The 19488-nt window shown below is 40.2% G+C and overlaps 1 protein-coding gene across 1 annotated transcript in view; it reads right to left on the bottom strand.

Moving 5' to 3' along the window:
- TAGAP (T cell activation RhoGTPase activating protein) overlaps positions 1-19488 on the bottom strand; it is a 110413-nt gene that overhangs the window by 35067 nt on the left and 55858 nt on the right. Inside the window, exon 3 of the mRNA XM_075267872.1 lies at positions 7262-7432. Within this exon, the coding sequence (XP_075123973.1) occupies positions 7262-7432 (171 nt within the window). The remainder of the gene's footprint in view (positions 1-7261; positions 7433-19488) is intronic.

The following is a 19488-nucleotide window of genomic DNA, read 5'->3' as shown; positions in this document are numbered from 1 at the left end:
GCTTTGACAAAAAATCAGTTAGGTGGATTCACAACTGGCTTAATGATCGGGCACAACGAGTAATACTAAATGGCTACACATCGAACTGGAAGAAAGTCAAAAGCGGGGTGCCGCAGGGCTCTGTTCTGGGCCCAGTACTTTTTAATATCTTTATAAATGATCTGGACGATGGAATTATTGGGGAACTCATAAAATTTGCAGATGATACGAAGATAGGAGGAATAGCCAACACTAGAGAGGAGAGAGAGTGTATTCAAAAGGACTTAGACACACTGGAACAATGGGCTGAGGCGAACAAAATGGTATTTAACAGGGACAAATGCAAAGTTCTACATCTGGGTAACAGAAATGTAAAAAACAAATATAGTATGGGAGGAATAGAACTAAGTGATAGCATAGGTGAAAAGGACTTGGGCATAATAGTAGATCACAAATTCAACATGAGCCAACAGTGCGGTGCTGCTGCAAAAAAGGCTAATAAAATTCTGGGATGTATTAAGACAAGCATTGAATCTAGATCAAGAGAGGTCATTATTCCGCTGTACTCTTCCCTGGTCAGACCACACCTGGAATACTGTGTACAGTTCTGGGCGCCTCAATTCAAGAAAGACATCGATATATTGGAGCAAGTCCAGAGAAGAGCAACCAAAATGGTGGAAGGTCTGCAAACCATGTCCTATGAGGAGCGGCTAAAAGAATTGGGATTGTTTAGTTTGCAGAAGAGAAGGCTGAGGGGAGATTTAATAGCAGTCTAAAAATATCTGAAAGGTAGTCACAGTGCAGAGGGATCTGCCCTATTCTCATTAGCACAAGGAAGTACAAGAAGCAATGGGATGAAACTAAAGGGAAAGAGATACAGATTAGACATTAGGAAAAACTTTCTGACAATGAGGGTAGTGAGAGAGTGGAATAGGCTGCCACGGGAGGTGGTGGGCGCTCCATCAATGGAAATCTTCAAGCGGAATCTGGATAAACATATAGCTGGGATGATTTAGGAAAACCTGCACTCGCAGGGGGTTGGACCCGATGGCCCTTGAGGTCCCTTCCAACTCTACCAAAAAAAAAAAGTAACTTTAAAAGGTCATAGTAGCATACCTCCCAACCGTCCCTTTTTCCGCGGGACACTCACGCTTTCCTACCCCTGTCCCGCGGTCCCGCACAGCTCCCTACATGTCCCGCTATGTCCCTTTAATGATTTGGTGATCAATCATTCCTCCAATCACTGCCTTCACTTATAACAGATAAGAGGCTGTGGTGATCGGACGAACGCTTGACTATGGTTCAAGGAGCTTGTGTGACATAACACGGTCACGTGACTAGGTGGGCGTGTCATTGTCCTGTGCAGTGAAGAGATGAAGATATCCATGTAAGGTACTGAGAAGGGAGGGGGAAGGGGGATGTGAGATGCAGGGTAGAGAGAGAGAGCAAGTGTGTGTGTGTGTGTCTGTCTGTTTGTGCTTGTCATTATACTGGGGGCAGAGATGGAGGGGGGACATGAAACTGGGGGCAGATGAAAGGGGTTTTGAAACTGAGGGAGAAATGGAGGGGGGGAGATGAAACTGGGGGCAGAGATGGAGGAGGGGACATGAAATGGAGCAAATGAAGGGGGCACTTAAACTGGGGGACATTAAACTGGGGACAACTGGAGGGAAGTATTAAATTGTGGGAGTAGCTGGAGGGGGACCTATCTGCCTTTAGTTGCCCCCAATTTAATGTCCCCCTCCAGCTACCCCTACGGTTTAATGTCTGCTTCTAGTTGCCCCCCGTTTAATGTCCCACTTCATCTGCCATTTATTGCCCTTTACAACTACCCCCATTGCTAATGTCCCCCTCCAGCTGCTCCAGTTTCATGTTTAAACTGGGGCACCAAGAGAGGGACTTAATACTGTGGGGCAGTGGGAGGGAACATTACAATATGGGGGCATATAATGTACGGGTGACTGTAGGAGGATTATACTGTGTCGGGGGACATGAAAAAGGAATGAGAATGCGCGGAGTCAACATAAAAGTGAACGGAGTTAAATTTGCCATTTTGTCCCTCTTTCTGTTGTTCAAAAGTTGGGAGGTATGTAGTAGTATGTAGAGATGGGTGAAGTGATTTGTCAAAAGCCAGGCTCAACCCAAACATTCCGAAATGCTGATTTCTTTGGGATGAACTGAAATGGCCACGACCACATGCTTTGCTCAGGTAAAATACAGAAGAGACACGTGTCTCTCAGGCTAATGCCCCACGTTGCTGAAAAGCTGTTTTTGTTGCAGATTTTGGATTGAGCAGAAGGTAGAAGTATGAAAGCTTCCTATTTATTTTGCATTCTTTCTGTATAAAAAAAACCCAAAAAAACTTGAAAGTCTTCAGTAGATGATAACTTTTTTAATGGCTAACTCATAATGATGACAGAATATAACTTTTCGAAGCTCCCGGCTTCTTATTCAGATATAACTAAAAACAATTTCTTAAGGATGCATATTTATGTACAACAGGACACATAGGGATAGGATTTTAGGAGGGAAGGGGGAAGAGGCTTATTAGTATATACACGGAAACAGTTCCCAGGTTCTTATCGTTATGGCTAAGTTCAGTGATTTCTGTAGTTGTTCTGTAATTGTTTTTAGTTATATCTGAAGAAGAAGCCGGGAGCTTCGAAACGTTATATTCTGTCATCATTATGAGTCAGCCATTAAAAAAGGTATCACATACTGAAGACTTTCAAGTTTTTTGTTTTTTTTAATATTTCCTACCCACTGGCTAAAACGGTACAAAAACAAACATTTTCCTTATTTTTTCTGTAGTCACTCCTAGGTGTGGCTAAAAAAAATGCTGCAAAATCTATAACAAAAAAGCAGCTTTTCTTCAATGTGGGGCCTTAGCCTAAACATAGTTTTTACTGCCAGTCAGTCCTCTCAGTAAAAAAAACTTTATTTGGCTCCACGTGGCGTAAATGCTATGGTTTCACCGCAGCAAAAATGCCACTGAAAAAAAATATGGCGTTTTACAGTCACAGCAAATTGGTGGGATTCTAGCGAATCCCATCTTCACCCTGCAGAAAATGATGTGCAAAGGTCTCAGTTTTGGAAATCGCAGCATGTCAATTATACCTACAGAGCGCTGGCGGTTTCCCTATAGGTGTAAAGACGTGTGAAGTCGGTTGTTTGCTAGTGAAACGTGCATCGGGGCATGTTCACACTTGGGTGAGACACTTTGTATTATTTTTATATGTATCCTGTCAGTGTTGCGTAGGCATTCCCTCCTTTCATTATTATTCATTATTCCCACATTTATTTTTATTTATTCATTGTGTGTACTTTGCATTTTATTGCATCACTTTATATATATTATGTGGTTTTAGTGATTATTCTTTGTATGTCATTACACATTGCCAGCATGCATTATTGATTTATTATTGTGTCTCCCCATGTGTGTCTTTTTTTTACCGTAGATGGATTGGTCCCTTTTTTGTCAGTCTTATGTATTTTTTATGTATTTTTCTCAATAAATTTATATTTTTATATAATAGTAGTCTCGAATTTGCCCTATTGGCGTTGTTTTTCTTTATTCAGTAGATTCCCTATGTTGTTATATACGTTTATTATCAGCCTGTTCCTTTGTTGTATCTTCAAAAATTGCATGCAAGAATCTGGATGTGTTCAAATATCCTTACAACAACAGTTATTGTAGCAAGCATTCCAAGAAACCCCCTTGTTCCCATTAATTGATCTTACTATCAGACAGTTTAATGGGGTTTTTACTATTCTAGTTTCACTTTCCTGTCAGTATCGGATTCCCCTTAATAGCCATTACATAACCGCTTATAAATGAGGAACTTCAATGTCATGCTCTTTGCACCATAAAGGAAATCCACTTTTCTCTTTTCACAATAGTTTCATATCATCCTTATCATGATCAAGACTTTTTGATGTTTATGTCAACTTGAACTTTCATCTTTACAAAACAATATATTCTAAGGGTAAGTATTTTTTAATTTGATCATTTATTTTTTTGCAGAATAGATTTAGTTTTTCTATGGTACCAAAACAAAGGAATGTTTATTAAAACGAATCTGTTTTCTGATTGACTATGGGAGCTGCCTATATGACTATGGGAGCTGCCTATATGACTATGGGAGCTGCCTATATGACTATGAGGGCTGCCTATATGACTATGGGGGCTGCCTATATGGCTATGGGGGCTGCCATTATACCTGAGCTTCTCTGTTCTTTTAACAGCAATATAGTGATATGCTTTATAGAAGACTAATGGCCATAGACAGCGGTAGACTGGAGTCATCTCATTGAAATCTAGGGAGGGGGAGTAGTTCAGCTGTTCCATCATCTATGGTCAGTAGTGGATGCAGTGATGGGTCAGTGGTGTTGTTATCATAGAGAAGTTATCTTATATTGTTATCCTGGTTGTCTTGTCTGTAATGTAAATGAGATGACTGCTTACAGAATTGGTAAGTGCCTATCTTTTTATTAATCTTAGTGCCCAAAGTGAAGATTACAGGATTTAATACTATTAAAAAAAATATAGCTCCTGAGAAGGAAAATAAAAAAAATGGTGTAAAAAAGGTCTGTGGTGACATATTCCTTTGAAACCAGACAAGGGCTATTATTCCTTATCCATGGCCAGGCACATTTTGAAGTTCTCTTTGTAAATGCTGTTTTGAAAGACATAAGCTGGTCTTTTACTTTGGTTGTTTAAATAATTTTTGTGTTTTAGTGATACACTGGGGCAAATTTAGAAATACTGGGGCAGATTTATTATGCCATGTACACCATACAAGGCATACAAGGTATAAAGAGTAGCAGGGTTTTTTTTTTAACAAATCTGAGTTGTGTAAAAATTGCAACTTTTTAAATTCTGTGCCATTGTAACGGAATTACAATTGGAGCAATTCCCCAGTAGTTGATGGTGAGCCCTGGGGGGAGGGCACAATAGACAGTGAGCCCTAAGCTGAATTTCCCCCCACTGTCCCTTCCTGCTTGCCGGTCCTATCCTAAGCAATAGGTGGCAATTGGGCGACAGGCCCTTCCTATATAAGTGACAACACAGGATAAAGACAAGACAAATAACAACAAAAGGAGGTCAGCTAGCCAAGGGTACAGTAACAGTCGAGCAACACAGTACAGAATCAAATCCAAGAAATAGTCCAAAGGGAAGCCAGAGGTCAGAGGTCAGTAATACAATAGTAGTAGACAGAGGAGCTTAGCAGGGACAATGTCTAAGGACAGAGTCCAATAGCCAGCACTTCTATGTGGGCTGATCTCGAATATATAGGAAGCACAACACCCGCTCTAGGCTTGATTGGAAGACAGACTGTCAATCACAGAATGGTAGAATTAACTATTTGATGGACATAGGGAACAAGGAGCAGGATATGGGTGTGGTGGAAATTCAATTACAGTGATAGAGCAGTGTTCACACAGTACAACGAAAAACACCAAGTCCATTAACACAGAGTTTTTTGATGAGGAATTAGGAAATGTTTTTTCCTCCAGCACAGTGTATGCACCTTGAAAAAACTGCTAGTGTTTTTTCCATGTGGTTTTTGGCAACTCCACATGGATTTTCTGCCTCCCATTTACTGCGTTGGAATCCGCCTGAAGGAAGCTTTTTTCAGCTAGTGGAAAAAAAAGGTAGCGGAACCCATAGAACTCTACGCCAAAATCCTCGCCAAAAAACTAAGGGTCCATTCACATGGAGGAAAATAGTGAGGAATTTGGTGTGGAAATTTCCACACTGAAAAAAAAAACACCCATTGATTTCAATGGGTTCTGCTAGCTTTTTTTTACCACTAGTGGAATTTTTTTAGTGGAAAAAAAAGCTAGCAGAACCCATTGAAATCAATAGGAGGCTTTTTTTTTCAGTGTGGAAAATTGCACACCAAATTCCTCACCATTTTCCTCCATGTGAATGGACCCTAAGAAAGGAATCAAACTGAACTTGCTTCCTGCTCCTCAGTGTGCGAGCAGAGGGTGGCACAGAGACCCGAACAGGCAGAGACGTTACAGCCATTTCACCTCTTTCCCAAATAAGAGGTGTAATGAGGGTGTGCAGGGGACAGGACAATCAATCCTGCCAGATTTATCATAATTTACACCAAAAAGCTAGCATAAATAATGCTGAAAATCTATATCAGTTATGAACTGACATAGATTTCCCCTGCAGGTGCACAACCTGTCGGAGGGTATGCCTCATTTATGTAGGGAAACTTCTGTCACTAACAGCCGAGAGTTTCTGTCACACAGCTATAATGAAGGACTTTACAGCTGAGTGTCCCTAAATATATACTCAAAGTGTCTTAGGTTATTTAGGAGACTAAATAGAGAAGGATCATCACACCCCTCCCCCATTAGGTAAATGTAAGGCCGGGGCCCCACGGGACGTAAACGCCACGATTTGACCGCAGCGGAGATGCTGCGGGAAAAATGGCGGCATTGTACAGTGCAGGCAAAGTGGATGGGATTCATGCGAATCCTATCCCCACTTTGCAGAAAAGATTGCAGCACGGACACGCTGTGATTTGCAAAGCCGTTGAGGCTTTGCAAATTGCAGCCTGTCAATTATATCTACGGAAACGCCAGTGGCTTTCCTGTAGATATAAGAGTTAAGAGAAAGTCCGCAGAGGAAAACTCTATGAACTTTCTCTTAAAAGCGCTGCGGAAAGAACCGCAATGCGTTCACGCTTTAGCGCTGCAGATACGGTCTGTGGGGCCTTAGCCTAATACAGTCTTCAGCTGTCCATGTCATGATGTGCTGATACATCTTGGGATTAATAGCAGAACAACGAAAAAAGAACTATAAATGCCAACATGGTGTCTGATCTGGAACTGCAGAAAATCTAGACTTTAGAGATATGAGGGCAGAATACATGAAAGAACACATGAAAGAAGCCTGAATGGCAGCAGGGAAGGAAGTGGAGTGCTTCTTTATTACCAGTAGATATTGGTTGTACTAGATCCACTGACTGTCCTACAGTACAGAAACAATTATGCTGTGAGGGACATTAGGGGGGAATATAAGGGTGTCATTTCTTCTTTAGATACAGATGACAGCACTGATAAGATAAAGATGTGTTTACAAGTTTAAAAATGTATATAAGAAAAGTGTATGATATCCTCTACACAAGTAAATTAAGTCATGAAAACCAGAATACTTTTTTTCATAAAAGCAAAAACAAAAAATATTGTATACAAGCATTTCATGCGATTTGGATCTTGTAATTGTACTATCAATCTACACAATAAGGGATGTAAATCTTACTTCAGTTTGGCAATTATGATCATATCGCTGAAGAGGAAGAGGTGTCTTTCCTTAGTCTTGAAATCCTGTGTCAACTGTATACATTCATGCAAAATCAACTCCGAATCTTCATTCGATAGTCCCAAAACAAAGGGACATTGCTCAATTGATATGGAACAAGCACTGTTCTCCCTAGAATAAAAAAGAAATGTAACCAATATGAAATATAAATGATGATATCAAGTATTTTGAGGACCACTTAAAGATGTTGTCCATGTTTTGTTTTTTAGTTATTTAAAATCTTTTCTTAGAATTGGCCATAAATATATGATCAGTGGGGGCGCGCAGCAGGCCTCATACTGATCAACTGTTCAGAGGCCTTCCCGGTCTGTCTACTATACAGTGCATGGAGCAGTTTGTTCCAAAGTCTTCGATGGGAGTTGCCATACCAGTGGCCCAGCCACTCTACAGGACATGGGGTCATTTGTTTCCAGGTCTGTGCACTGTATAGTATACAAACTGGTCACCCAAACAACTGATCCATGAGGTGGCTGGCTATCAGCATAGGACATAAAGAAAATCATGGACAAAATCTTTAACTATGAACTACTTTAACCTAGAACAGCGTGGATACATGGGGAGTATCACTATTTCTGGCCATAATATAACTTATATACATAGTATAGTTGTATACATTTTTACTACTTTTCCCCCATTGCTTGCTCATTTTCTAATGTCAGTTCTTCCTGATATTCTTTCTATCTGCTATGATGTCTCCCGCACACTTCAATCAAAGAATAGAGAAGAATACTCATCTTAGTCTCTCTCATCTAGAAGCTACAGAAGCACTATATAGGACATTATATAGAATTATTGACCCGTATTGATGTGAATAAAGAAGTTGGGGGAAGATAGAATCTCCCATTTATCTTCAACAATCACTCAGTTTCCTTCACCCTCCATAGAGAGTAGTAATATGATATCTCGTGAGCTAACAGTCCATCTTGCTACAAAGGATTCAGCAGAAATTTCAGACTGAATTTCAGGACAGGCAAGAAGGGGTAGGAGGAGAGCCAGGTACATGAAGAAACCAGCATTTTTCTCTCATGAGATATATTATAATTAAATGAATGGACGTAGCCGGCACGCGGGGGGTTGAGCGGCCGGCCACCGGGAAAGTCAGCGTGCCGACCGCTTCCATTCATTTCTATGGGAGCGTGTTATTCGAAAAGACTGTTTCGAATAGTGTTCGCTCATCTCTAATTATAAAGTTTCTTAGATTTGCTTGTACTTTTCTTTTTGCATTAGTGACCAATTAACTTCATGCTTGCAGTAATCTAGTATGAAAGTTATAGGAACAAAGTGGAATAAGGGAAACTGGTAAAATAAAATATTTGTTAAAAGGATAGAAAACAAAAGAGGTTGTACTGCAAGTGGAAATGTAAAGCGAGGTCTGAACAAGGTTCTTTATTGTACCTTGTACTTTGTATTAGTAACTAGAGTTTATAGAAAGTGTTATATTTCAATCAATGGAAAATCAATTGGCAGCAATTTCATGTCATTTGAAAATGTCTTTTTTGGATCAAATTTCACTTCCTAATAATACCATTTCATATTCCATACATTAGTCTGGGCATTTCACACAGTGATACCTAATATGTTTTAGTTGTATATTTTTACATGTAATCTAGAGAAAGGGGGTTATTTTAATTTTTATATATAGTTCATGCCATATTGTTACACCATAGACTACAATAATACCATACTTCAGTCTATGGGAAAGTTGCTAGACTTGTATTGAATTTTGCCTGTGGTAAAGTTCAATAAAAACCTAGTATTGGCATGCCTGGGAGCCCTCAGGCAATGGAATGGCTGGAGTGTGGGAACTCAGGTCAAGTCTGATGTAGTCTAGTGGGATAAGGCCACCGGCACAACTCTTTTAATAGGCCATTACGGGTAATGGAGCCTATTTACTTACCATTCCCCATTCCTGTTCACGGCCGCCTCTGCTTTCAATTTTGCCCTCCAGGAGGCACAATGTGTACCATATCAAATAACTGAAATAAGACGAAAGTGGCCTCCTGAAGGGCAGAGAGTAAAGTGGAGGCAGATGTGACCAGTAGTGCAGTTCGATAAATAAGGCCACAGGCCCATGGCATGGGGACTTGTTTGGCGATCCCTGTTAGACAACAGAGTATAATGATTGGAGGCCCAGGGGAGGTAAACAAACATACAAAAAAACACTGTTACTTAACTCTCCTGGGCTTCAGCAGAACTCCCTGCTGTCTTTGGGCCTCTTTAATGGCATGACAGACATCATGTGGGTCAGGCCAGTGTCACGAAGCATAATGACACTGGAGTAACCCACATCTGTGATGTCATCGAAGAGGAGTCGCACTAGAGCCCAGGAGAGTTGAGTAACTCAGGTTTTTATGTTTGTCACCTCTCCTGGGCCTCCAATCATTATACTCTGGAGTCTGAAGAGAACCCAGAGTATAATAATAGTTGTTGGGTGGTGTACCCCCAAAATTTTGGATTTTGCATATATCTGTAATGAACATAGTAGAGGCCACTATGGGACATAATATATGCAAGGTTACTACTATGAGACATTATACTTTATGGAGGGGCCACTATGGGACATTATAATGTGTGGAAGACCCGCTATGGGACATTATTGCCACTTTGGGATATTATAGCATGTGTAAATGAAGTATTATACAGTGGGGGGCCTGGAAAATGGATATTGTGTTGTGTGGGGGGTCCAAGTCACATGTATGCTATAGAGTCTGGTCTTTGTTAGTTATGTCCCTGGATAAGGCTAAAATGGAAGTGACTGAATAGGCATCTATAATCCCCTAATCTTCTCAAGGACCCTCAGTGATACTCCTATTCTTAGTATCTTAAGTGAAGTAGTTGGCTTTCAAAAGGCCACCCCAGGGAATTTAGGCTGGGAATTTATGGTGCAATGTCCAGTCTAGGCATTACAATAGAATTCTGATTTTCTTCCTTAGAAAAAAACATAAAAGCATGCAATAAAGTATACATTTATCTTACAGTATGTCTAATGACATTAAGATTGATATTTAGTGAGAGGGAAGTAAGTCTATAAATTTTTCTTAAAAGTTTCAAACTAGGTTTACTTAACGTTTGCTATCAGCTACAATACAAAATCAAGATAAAATCTGTAGCAATGCACCATGTTATCTGTAATGTCATACTGTGGTTGCCTTGTGGTTTATACCATGTCACTGATAGCAGCATTGGGTGATTTTCACCTGTAACAACATTCTGATTCTAGGAAAGTAGAAACATGTGATATTACTTTTCCTATTCTTTACAAAACACTAAAATGTGCAGCACTACAGCAAGGTGCCATCTTATAACTTGTTTTTTGATCTGTCCCTTTGACCCCTACATCCACAGAATGCTTACCACAACATTATCATGGAGGGTTCCACTCTAAGGGGGCATTCACACGGAGTAACGCCGGGCGTGTATCACAGCCATACACGCCGGCGTTACTTCAGACTGCCGAAGACTTCCCACTCACTTCAATGGGAGCGCTCGTAAACGCCACTGTTACGAGCGCTCCCATTGTGTGAATGCCCCCAAACTCATATTTTGTATTTCCCCTTAAATAGACTAAATTACTCCTCACTGCTGGAAGATTTGCATTAAAGGATTATCTTTTCTTATTGTATTTCACTTTTTTGTTGCAAGGCATTTCTAGCACAGGAGGTCAAGTCTGCATGCTGGCAGATGTCTTGCACCATTCTTTAAAGTGGTAAAGTCTTGTGTTCACTCTATCACGGTATAGCAGAGTTAAGCAGCAGCAGTTCTTTATGTCTCTTTTTTTCAGCATCATCCTTCTCCCCTCTCCCTCTCTTTATGCTCGATTCACACCTGCAGAAACCCAATCCCCTTAAAGGGGTATTCCCATGACTCCTGTTCACTAACCTGCAGGCTGTTGTGCTCTATTCACTTCCTGCTTCTCTCGGCACATAGGTGGGCGGGGTTTCACTTGCACGGGATTGGTTGTAAATGAATTACCACAGTGTGAAACTGATGTAGCAGAGCTGGATTTGAGTCAGTTTGCATTACATACAGAGATAACGGACTCCCTATCTCAGCCCTTATCAGCCAAATTCAATCAAACCGACTGATAAGAGCTGAGAAATCCTGGAGCTCTCACCACCCCTATCTGTGTCATTTAAGTAGCAGAGCAGCTCAGAGCTGCTCCCAGCCCCTCCCTCCCCCCTGAGAGCAGGCAGCTACATCACTTGACAAATGAGTAGATAATCCCAAGGGCCATAGAAACGGAGTGTAAAGTTCAGTGAATAAATTAAGATAGCGGCCAAACAAAGCAGTTTTGATAAAGCAATGCATTTAGGAATAGTCTTAAATCCACATAAACTAGCAGTATAGATAGGATCCTTGTGATGGGACAACCCCTTTAAAAAGTGGTTACCCATGGAAATCCATGGACCCCGTAGACTATAATGAACTATAAACCATTGTGATTCTGCACAAAAAATGTAGAGAGAAAAGTCATGCTTTAGGGTTACCTGAACATGCTACTTTTTGCAAACTACTATTTCTCCCCAAACCACCAAAAAACAAAACACTGTATGCATGTAAACTTTTAAGTATATACACTGTATATTCTTTAAAGTAACATCCATTTAGGGTCTGTTCTTACGAAGTAACGCGCCGCTCATTCTGACATGTAAACACATGACAGACTGAGCCCTTCAAAACAGAATCCCATTGACTTCAATGGGTGCCATCTTACGCGCGCTACACATTGGAATCAATGGGAGGCTTTTTACCCATTGATTTCAATGGGTAGCGCGTGTAAGACGGCACCCATTGAAGTCAATGGGATTCTGTTTTGAAGCGCTCACTCTGACACGTGTTTATGTGTCAGAATAAGCAGCACGTTACTTCGTCAGAACAGGCCCTTACATTGTTTCTGTTCCAAAGAAAACCAAAAGGCCAAGAAAATCATAGTAAACATCTGTGTGAGATCTCAGCCGTTGACTATTTTCTGTATTAATGACAGCTGATTGACTCATGACATTTATTTATTTTAGCTAAACTCCACCAAAGAGGAAAACCATTTCAAGGAAAATCCAATTGTGGCAGACTCAAATCAACATAGGAGTCTGTCAGCAGTAAATTTGTTATAATCTCAGTACCCTGTAGAGGTGATTCTAAAGTTTCCAAATGTGTTTCAACAATGATTTAAATGAAATTGGGTTTCCAAAGCTGAACAACGGAGGATATTCAATAACTGTAGAATCACCTCTACAAGGTACTGTGGTTAGGTCTATAATCAATTTACTATTGACAGACTCCATTTAAGAATCTGTACTCATTCTCAGCAATTGCTATACTACAGAATGTCTGGTCATTAGTATTTCTGGAGAAACAAAGATGGCAATATATTCATCATTTTATTTTAAGGTGTGGAAAACATATGAACTTTGAAAACAAAGGTTGTTGCAAGTCACATCGAGCCTAAGTCATCATCTGGTCACAATTCTGCTTTCTTTTAATTATGATCCTTAATATCAACTGGGTATCCAGAGGAGGAGGTAAGATTAAACCATGCAACTATCTCCAACAAAGCTGCTCCTATTTCTGCATTTTTTGTGCAGTCTCTGCAGTATTCTTTAGGCTATAGTCACACAAGAGTTTTTCAACAGACATCACACGGCAGCATTAAATTCAATGTCAGTGGATGGGGCTAATGGGTACCTCTTGGGTGTAAGATGGCCATGAAAGATGGATGTTTTCCACAGTCATTTTGCCCCCCACATAGTTTGAACATAGTCTTAGTATGTGAACTACAGTCATTAGCAACAGGCAATGCATTTCCTCTATGTAGCTTCCCAACAGACAGAAAAGGAAGGGGCTGCGGGAACCCGAAGTGTAGAGTTTGCAAGTATGCACTATTCTCAGGTGAATTTAACAGTAGTGCTTCGGATTTTAAAGTTAAAGTGAAGGCACACCTAAATTGTACCAGTGAAAATGTCATATATTGTATCCGATGCACTACATGTATTAAAGACTACATTGGGTGTACAACCCGTAAGTTGAAGGTTCGTATAGCAGAACACCTGAGAGATAGTACTAAAGTAGGGACGGAAAATGTATCAGGAGCAGCTCAGCATTTTGTGTCAATTCACAAGGGCAGTCTAGAATCACTGCGTTTTTTTGCATTGGATAAAGTTACAGAATCAGTTAGGGGAGGTAATAATAGAAAAGTCCTACTGGAAAAGGAGGCTTTCTATATTTTTAAATTCAATAGCCGGAGCCCGTATGGACTCAATTTAAGATCAGATTTAATGTTCATTTATTGAATGTTTTGTAATTGTAATATCCTATGGCCTTCATTGAATTGGAGGACTGGTATAGAAAGAACAAGGCACTTTTTGTACTAAGGTTAGTCATCAGATGCTATTATGTCTAGCTCGGGTTGTGTTAAAATATAGTTGTATGAGATTGGCAAAAGGGATATTCCATTGGTCAATTTGCATCACGTGACCTAGGCAACCAATGAATGGAGGTGGCTTTTCATTGGATCTTTGATATCACGTGATCGTTTCATTCATGGAAAAAGAAACTACAGAGTATTACGAATACTCATTAAGATTAAGAGAACATGACGGGAAGGCTGTGCCCTAATAAAAGAGCCTATAGAGGTATGAGATCTAAAGTGCAACATTGGTTATATATATTTATGCAGGGGTATTATATAAGGATTGTTACGGATAAGTCTGTCTAGTATTATGTACTATGTTTTGTCTGGTTCTATGGTTAAGCATAAGGCAATAAGTGATTAACATATTGATGTGGTTCAGGTGTAGTCAGGGATTTAGCTGTGTATTTAAAACCTAGTAGGTTAGTGGAACGGAAGGCTATGACTAAGGGGTAAAGCGTACCCGGAAACGCGTCAGCCAGGTCTTGAAAATGGGATTTTAAAACACTTTTTGTGTCTTCACTGTCACGTTGTCTTGTATATATTATATTTACCCATTTTACATATGGAAAATTAAAAGTTAAATTTTAAGAAAAAGGACATCTCAGGAGTGCGGACTGGAATATATTTTGTGTTATACATGTTGTCGATTGCCCCAGGAGTCCGGGATTTTTCTGGCCGTGCACCCTGAAGATCGGACCATCATACGGTAATCTGGTGAGCCACTACTTTATTTCTATTTTTTGATTCTAAGAAAAGGAAGGAGCAGAGTGGAAACATGGAAAATGTATGTTATCTTCCAAACCTATCTCTCATGTATCTATATATCCATCAGTCCTTCTGTCTGTCTTTAGTATCTGGTTGTGCACCCATATATTTAGTTGGGGGAATGAGAAATTTATATAAGACACTCCCCAACCTATAACATTTCAATTGCAAATAGTAGATAAAACCCCATTCAGCACACCCAAAGTGAATACATAATATGTATATAAATGATAAGAAATTATATAGAATTATATATACATATATTGTGGGGAAGGTAGCTCAGTAGTAGCAATGGTGCGGACCCAACCAGTCAGACACATGGACACAATATCTGGTGCAAACAGATTTATTTTAAAAAAAATAGTAAAACAAAATAAAACTTTCATTTCAACTTTTTTCATTCAAAAACAAAAACCTGCTCAGACAAGCACTAACTAAACACAACAAAACTAACTATACATGTGGCTTACTACCAGCTACACCAACAAACAGATAACACAGTTAGGTCTCACCAGTCTCAGTATTGCAGGACAGACTCAGGCGGCACTTACCACATAGATACGGCACATAGATACGGTGCCTTATTGCAGATGCAGTGAAAGTACCAAGTTTACTACACTGATACGGTACCTGAACCAAACTTACTGTCTAAATAAAGTAAGCCACACTTACTACATAGACACAGTACCCAAAAGCAAGATTCCTGCATAAGTACAAAAATAGAAGAAGGGTTACTAGATAGATACCATAACAGAAGCAAGCATACTTATATATAGAACCTAGCTTACTGAAAAGATATGATAAGATTAGATAGATACAAACACAGAACCAAGCTTAGGGAAATTTTCTAAGTTGAAGGTAAATCTTAAAAAAAAACCTTTACTGTGTCCACACTAAAGAGGACCTTTCATGTTCTCGGGCACATGTGGTTTTATATACTGCTAGAAAGCTGACAGTGCACTGAATTCAGTGCACTATAGTCTTTCCCATTATGTGCCCCTAGTGAAGAGCTATCGGTGCTCTTCAGTGTCAGCTGGGCAGTTCTATCAGTCTGTAAGGAACGCTCCTCCTGTCAGTAGAGTCCATAGCGCTGTACTATCAGAGGGGGCGTTCCTTACTGCCCAGCGATGATGCTGAATAGTGAGGAGTGAATTTTCCTGCAAAGTGCTGATGTGACGCCTAGCTGTGCACCTCTTCTATTGTCCTCTCATCTACCCTGTCACATGCACTATGGTACCACAAGCTGGTACCATAGAGCAGGACACAGCATAGCCGAAAAGCACAGCCCGCTGCCACATAAGCGATTTGCAGTAGTATGGTGAGGGAGCATATGAGGCCCATGGTTTAGGGGCAACATCACAAGAGTGACCGCTGTGACCCCTATGTTTGTTCTGCCTTTGGCTGGAAGGTCCACAGCACTCCCCTTCTAAAGAGTGTTTAGCTTGTCCAGGATGGCAAGGGTACTTTTGTCTGTCTGGAGTCTGTGGTTTGGTAGGGTTTTTTTCCTGATGTTCTGCTCCACCCTCTTGTATTCTGTATAAACTGGGGGGTTTTCCAGTCCTTTGCTGGTTATACTTCTGCGAGGTGACCTGTACTTCTACTGATTGATTCTGAAACTTGGCTTCCCTTTTGTCTGCTGATTCAGTCAAGTCTATTTACCTCCTCTTACTGACCTCTAGTCTTTGGTTCTTTTCCTATTACTTTATTTGGCTCTATCTCCCTATCCTGGTTTACGACCTCTGGCTCAGTCTGACTACTCTCTTGCCTACTGTTAGTGTGCCTATGTGTTGGTGTTTGTGTACTGGGTCCCTGAGTCTCTGGTAGAGCAAATTCCGAGGGTCACTAATTACATATCCCGTGAGGTGTCCTCTTATCAGAGGAAAATTCTGGCACTAGGCAGGCGTAGTTATTGCAAGTGATAGGGATAGTTAGCCCCCTGCCTAGTATGCTGTTCACTTATTTTGTCTGCTTGTGTTAATTTTGCATGCCTAAATAAACCAGTTTGTTTTATACGGTTTATCTGTCACCTCATACAGGGGACCTTAAAGTATTAATGGACACCCAGTGCCCCACGGGCTGCAGATGGCAGCCATAGGGGCTGTGTGATTGAGACTCATGGGTTAGTCAATACTAATTTAGAATATCAGCATACAGTACATTTTTCTTGTGGCCTTCAAATACTGAATTGTTCAAATAAAAAAAAGTACATACTTCAAAATAATGGATTTTCAGTTCTATATACACATAATTGTACTGTAACAAGATATTATAATAGTGTAGCTAAAAATGATGTTTAATGTCAGAGTGTGGCTCTGACATTGGTTGTCTCAGATATAAGCCATGTCAGCCATATGGACATCAGCGGTATGAGTAATCCTATGGAGCAGGCACAATTGTTGGCCCTAAAGTGCTGATTTTTTGCAATGTGTCATCACTATGTAAAATGGATAACGTGGCCATAGTTTTAAGACAGTTAGCTATGGAAGGGCAATATGAGAACAGATTTTTCCAGCACTGAAAACAAAAAAGTAATTTTCTTATGATACATGTTGTAAATGCTAAAATACAATTTTGGCATTTACAGTTCAGGTATTTTTCTTGCTACACTACAAACATTTTAATAATGTGATGTATTGTGAAGGGGAACTCCAAGTCATGAGATCAGTTTCAGCTTTCTACTATTTATAAGCTTCCTGTCTGTGACGTTGACTGAAAACATTACTGACCTTCTTACATTTACACCCTTACAGATCTTTGGAAATGTTCCGACATTAAAATTTATTTTTTTTTTAGATAAAACTTAAAATGTAAACAGGAAAAATATTTTCTCACAAACAACCAAAAGTCTAAATGTATGCAATAAAAATGTCTAATAGTAAGGGAATCTATAAGTGAAACATCAATAAATAAAAGCATTGTATTTTTATAGCTGGCTGACAATGACTCAATGGTAAAAATGGCAGATGGGGCAGATTTACGGATGCAAGTTTGACTGTATTTGAGGAGAAACAAATACACTGTCTACCAATAAGCATTTGGCCACCTGCAGTAAAACAGAAAAACAACATTTATTCATATTCAATAGTTGGTAGAACCCAGCTGATGCTTCCTTACAGATGGCATTGATCGACACAATACTCCCAGATGCTTGTTGAAACTGGTGTATATGAGCCATCAGTTGGGTGCAGTTCTTCCAAATTTCTCTGGCCAGCACTTGGTGGTCTCTATCTCCCAGTTTCGGGGGTCTGCCGACTCGGGGCACATTCCGACAATTACTGTTCACCTTCCATTTCGTAATCACATAGGCCACTGTTAATTTTGGGTAATTCAGTTCGCTTGCTATGTCCCTTAAACAGGTTGTCCCATCTCAAGGATCCTATCTATACTGCTAGCTTATGTTGATTCAAGACTTTTCCTAAATACATTGCTTCAGCAAAACTGTTTTGTTTGAATGCTATCTTCATTTATTCACTTCATTGTTTACACTGTGTTTCCATAACCATGACTTGGGGATGGTCTTATCTCTCCATCCAGGACAGATGACTGAAAGGAGGGAGGAGGTGCTGAGTGCTCGGAGCGAGCTTGTATTTCTGAGCTGTTTATCTCCCTGCTCTTCCAGTTATCAGCTCTGTTAATTGAATTTTGTTGATAAGGGAGCAAAAAGGCATGCAAGGCCAGCAGCATAGAAGAGACTAACCGCTGGCTTTACATGTGAGACAGCAAGTGAAACCCCGCCCACCAATGTACAGAGAAAACCAGGAAGAGAACAGAGTTTACAAACTGTTAATTGGTGACAGGGCACTCAGACACAATTTTTTCTATGTACCACGTCGGAATAGCCTTAAGAAAGGCTATTCTTCTCCTAGCTTTCGTCGTCTTCTCTGCGCCGCCGTTCGCCTACAATCCCGGTTTTTCTCGGTATGCAAATTAGCTATCTCGCAGCACTGGGGGTGGGCTCCAGAGCTGAAACAGCACTGGAGGCTTCCCCAATGCTACGAGAGAACTCTCTCCAGCACTGCCTCCATCTTCGTCAGCAGCATCCTCTTCAGTCTCTTCTTCCTCTTCTTGTGTTGTGTGTTTTTTGAGCCAAAGTCAATAATGGCTACAAAAGGATTTGGAAATATAGAGGAAGTATTTGTGCTTCTACCTTCTGCTCAATCCACTTGTGGCTTTAACTCAAAAGCAAAACCTGCCTTAGGGCCAGTTCACACGGAGTTAACGGGCTCGCATTCTGGCACGTATACACGTGTCAGAATTTGAGCGCTCAAAACAGATCCCATTCATTTCAATGGGTCGTTATGGGCATATAACGCGCATAATTTTGCGGCCACAAAATTACGTGCGCCCAATTACACGTGTTATACGCCTGTAACAACCTATTGAAATGAATGGGATCTGTTTTGAGCGCTCAAATTCTGACACGTGTATACGTGCCAGAATGCGAGCCCGTTAACTCCGTGTGAACTGGCCCTTAGACAATATTAGTAAACGTGCCACAGAGTTAATATTTTAGGAAATTACTGATCTATAATAAACTTCAGTACCCTTCTTCAGAACAACCCAAGCCCCATATGAATTGGGTCTATCTTCAGTGAACAAGGTTGGTGCTTGTCTCTTGGATTATAGAAGTAGACCAGTTCTGGAGATATATAATAGTTGCTGATGATTCTTTTGCAGGCAAACAAAGCTTTTCTTTTCTAACATACTCCTAGACTATTAAACACACATTATGGACTGCACACATGTACGTATTGTGTATTTTGTTTATTTTTTAACAGAGTCCTTGTGCAACCCTTTATATGGAAAGATTATAGCTTGCACACTTTACTTTTAGTATTCACCTTTAAAGTCCTCCCACAGTTCTTAGGTGTGAAACCAAGCTTGAAAGCAAATAAGAAACATTTACTTTTATTTGTAATATGGTATAAGGGAAAAACCCGAGAATCAGGTCATTACAAAAAGTGTGAACAGAATCTATGTATTATATATTCTT

The sequence above is a fragment of the Leptodactylus fuscus genome, chromosome 3 (assembly GCF_031893055.1).
Source record: "Leptodactylus fuscus isolate aLepFus1 chromosome 3, aLepFus1.hap2, whole genome shotgun sequence".
In the NCBI taxonomy this organism is placed as follows: Eukaryota; Metazoa; Chordata; class Amphibia; order Anura; family Leptodactylidae; genus Leptodactylus; species Leptodactylus fuscus.
Note: the sequence above shows the minus strand (reverse complement) of the source record. Positions and strands in the feature narration are given on the sequence as shown.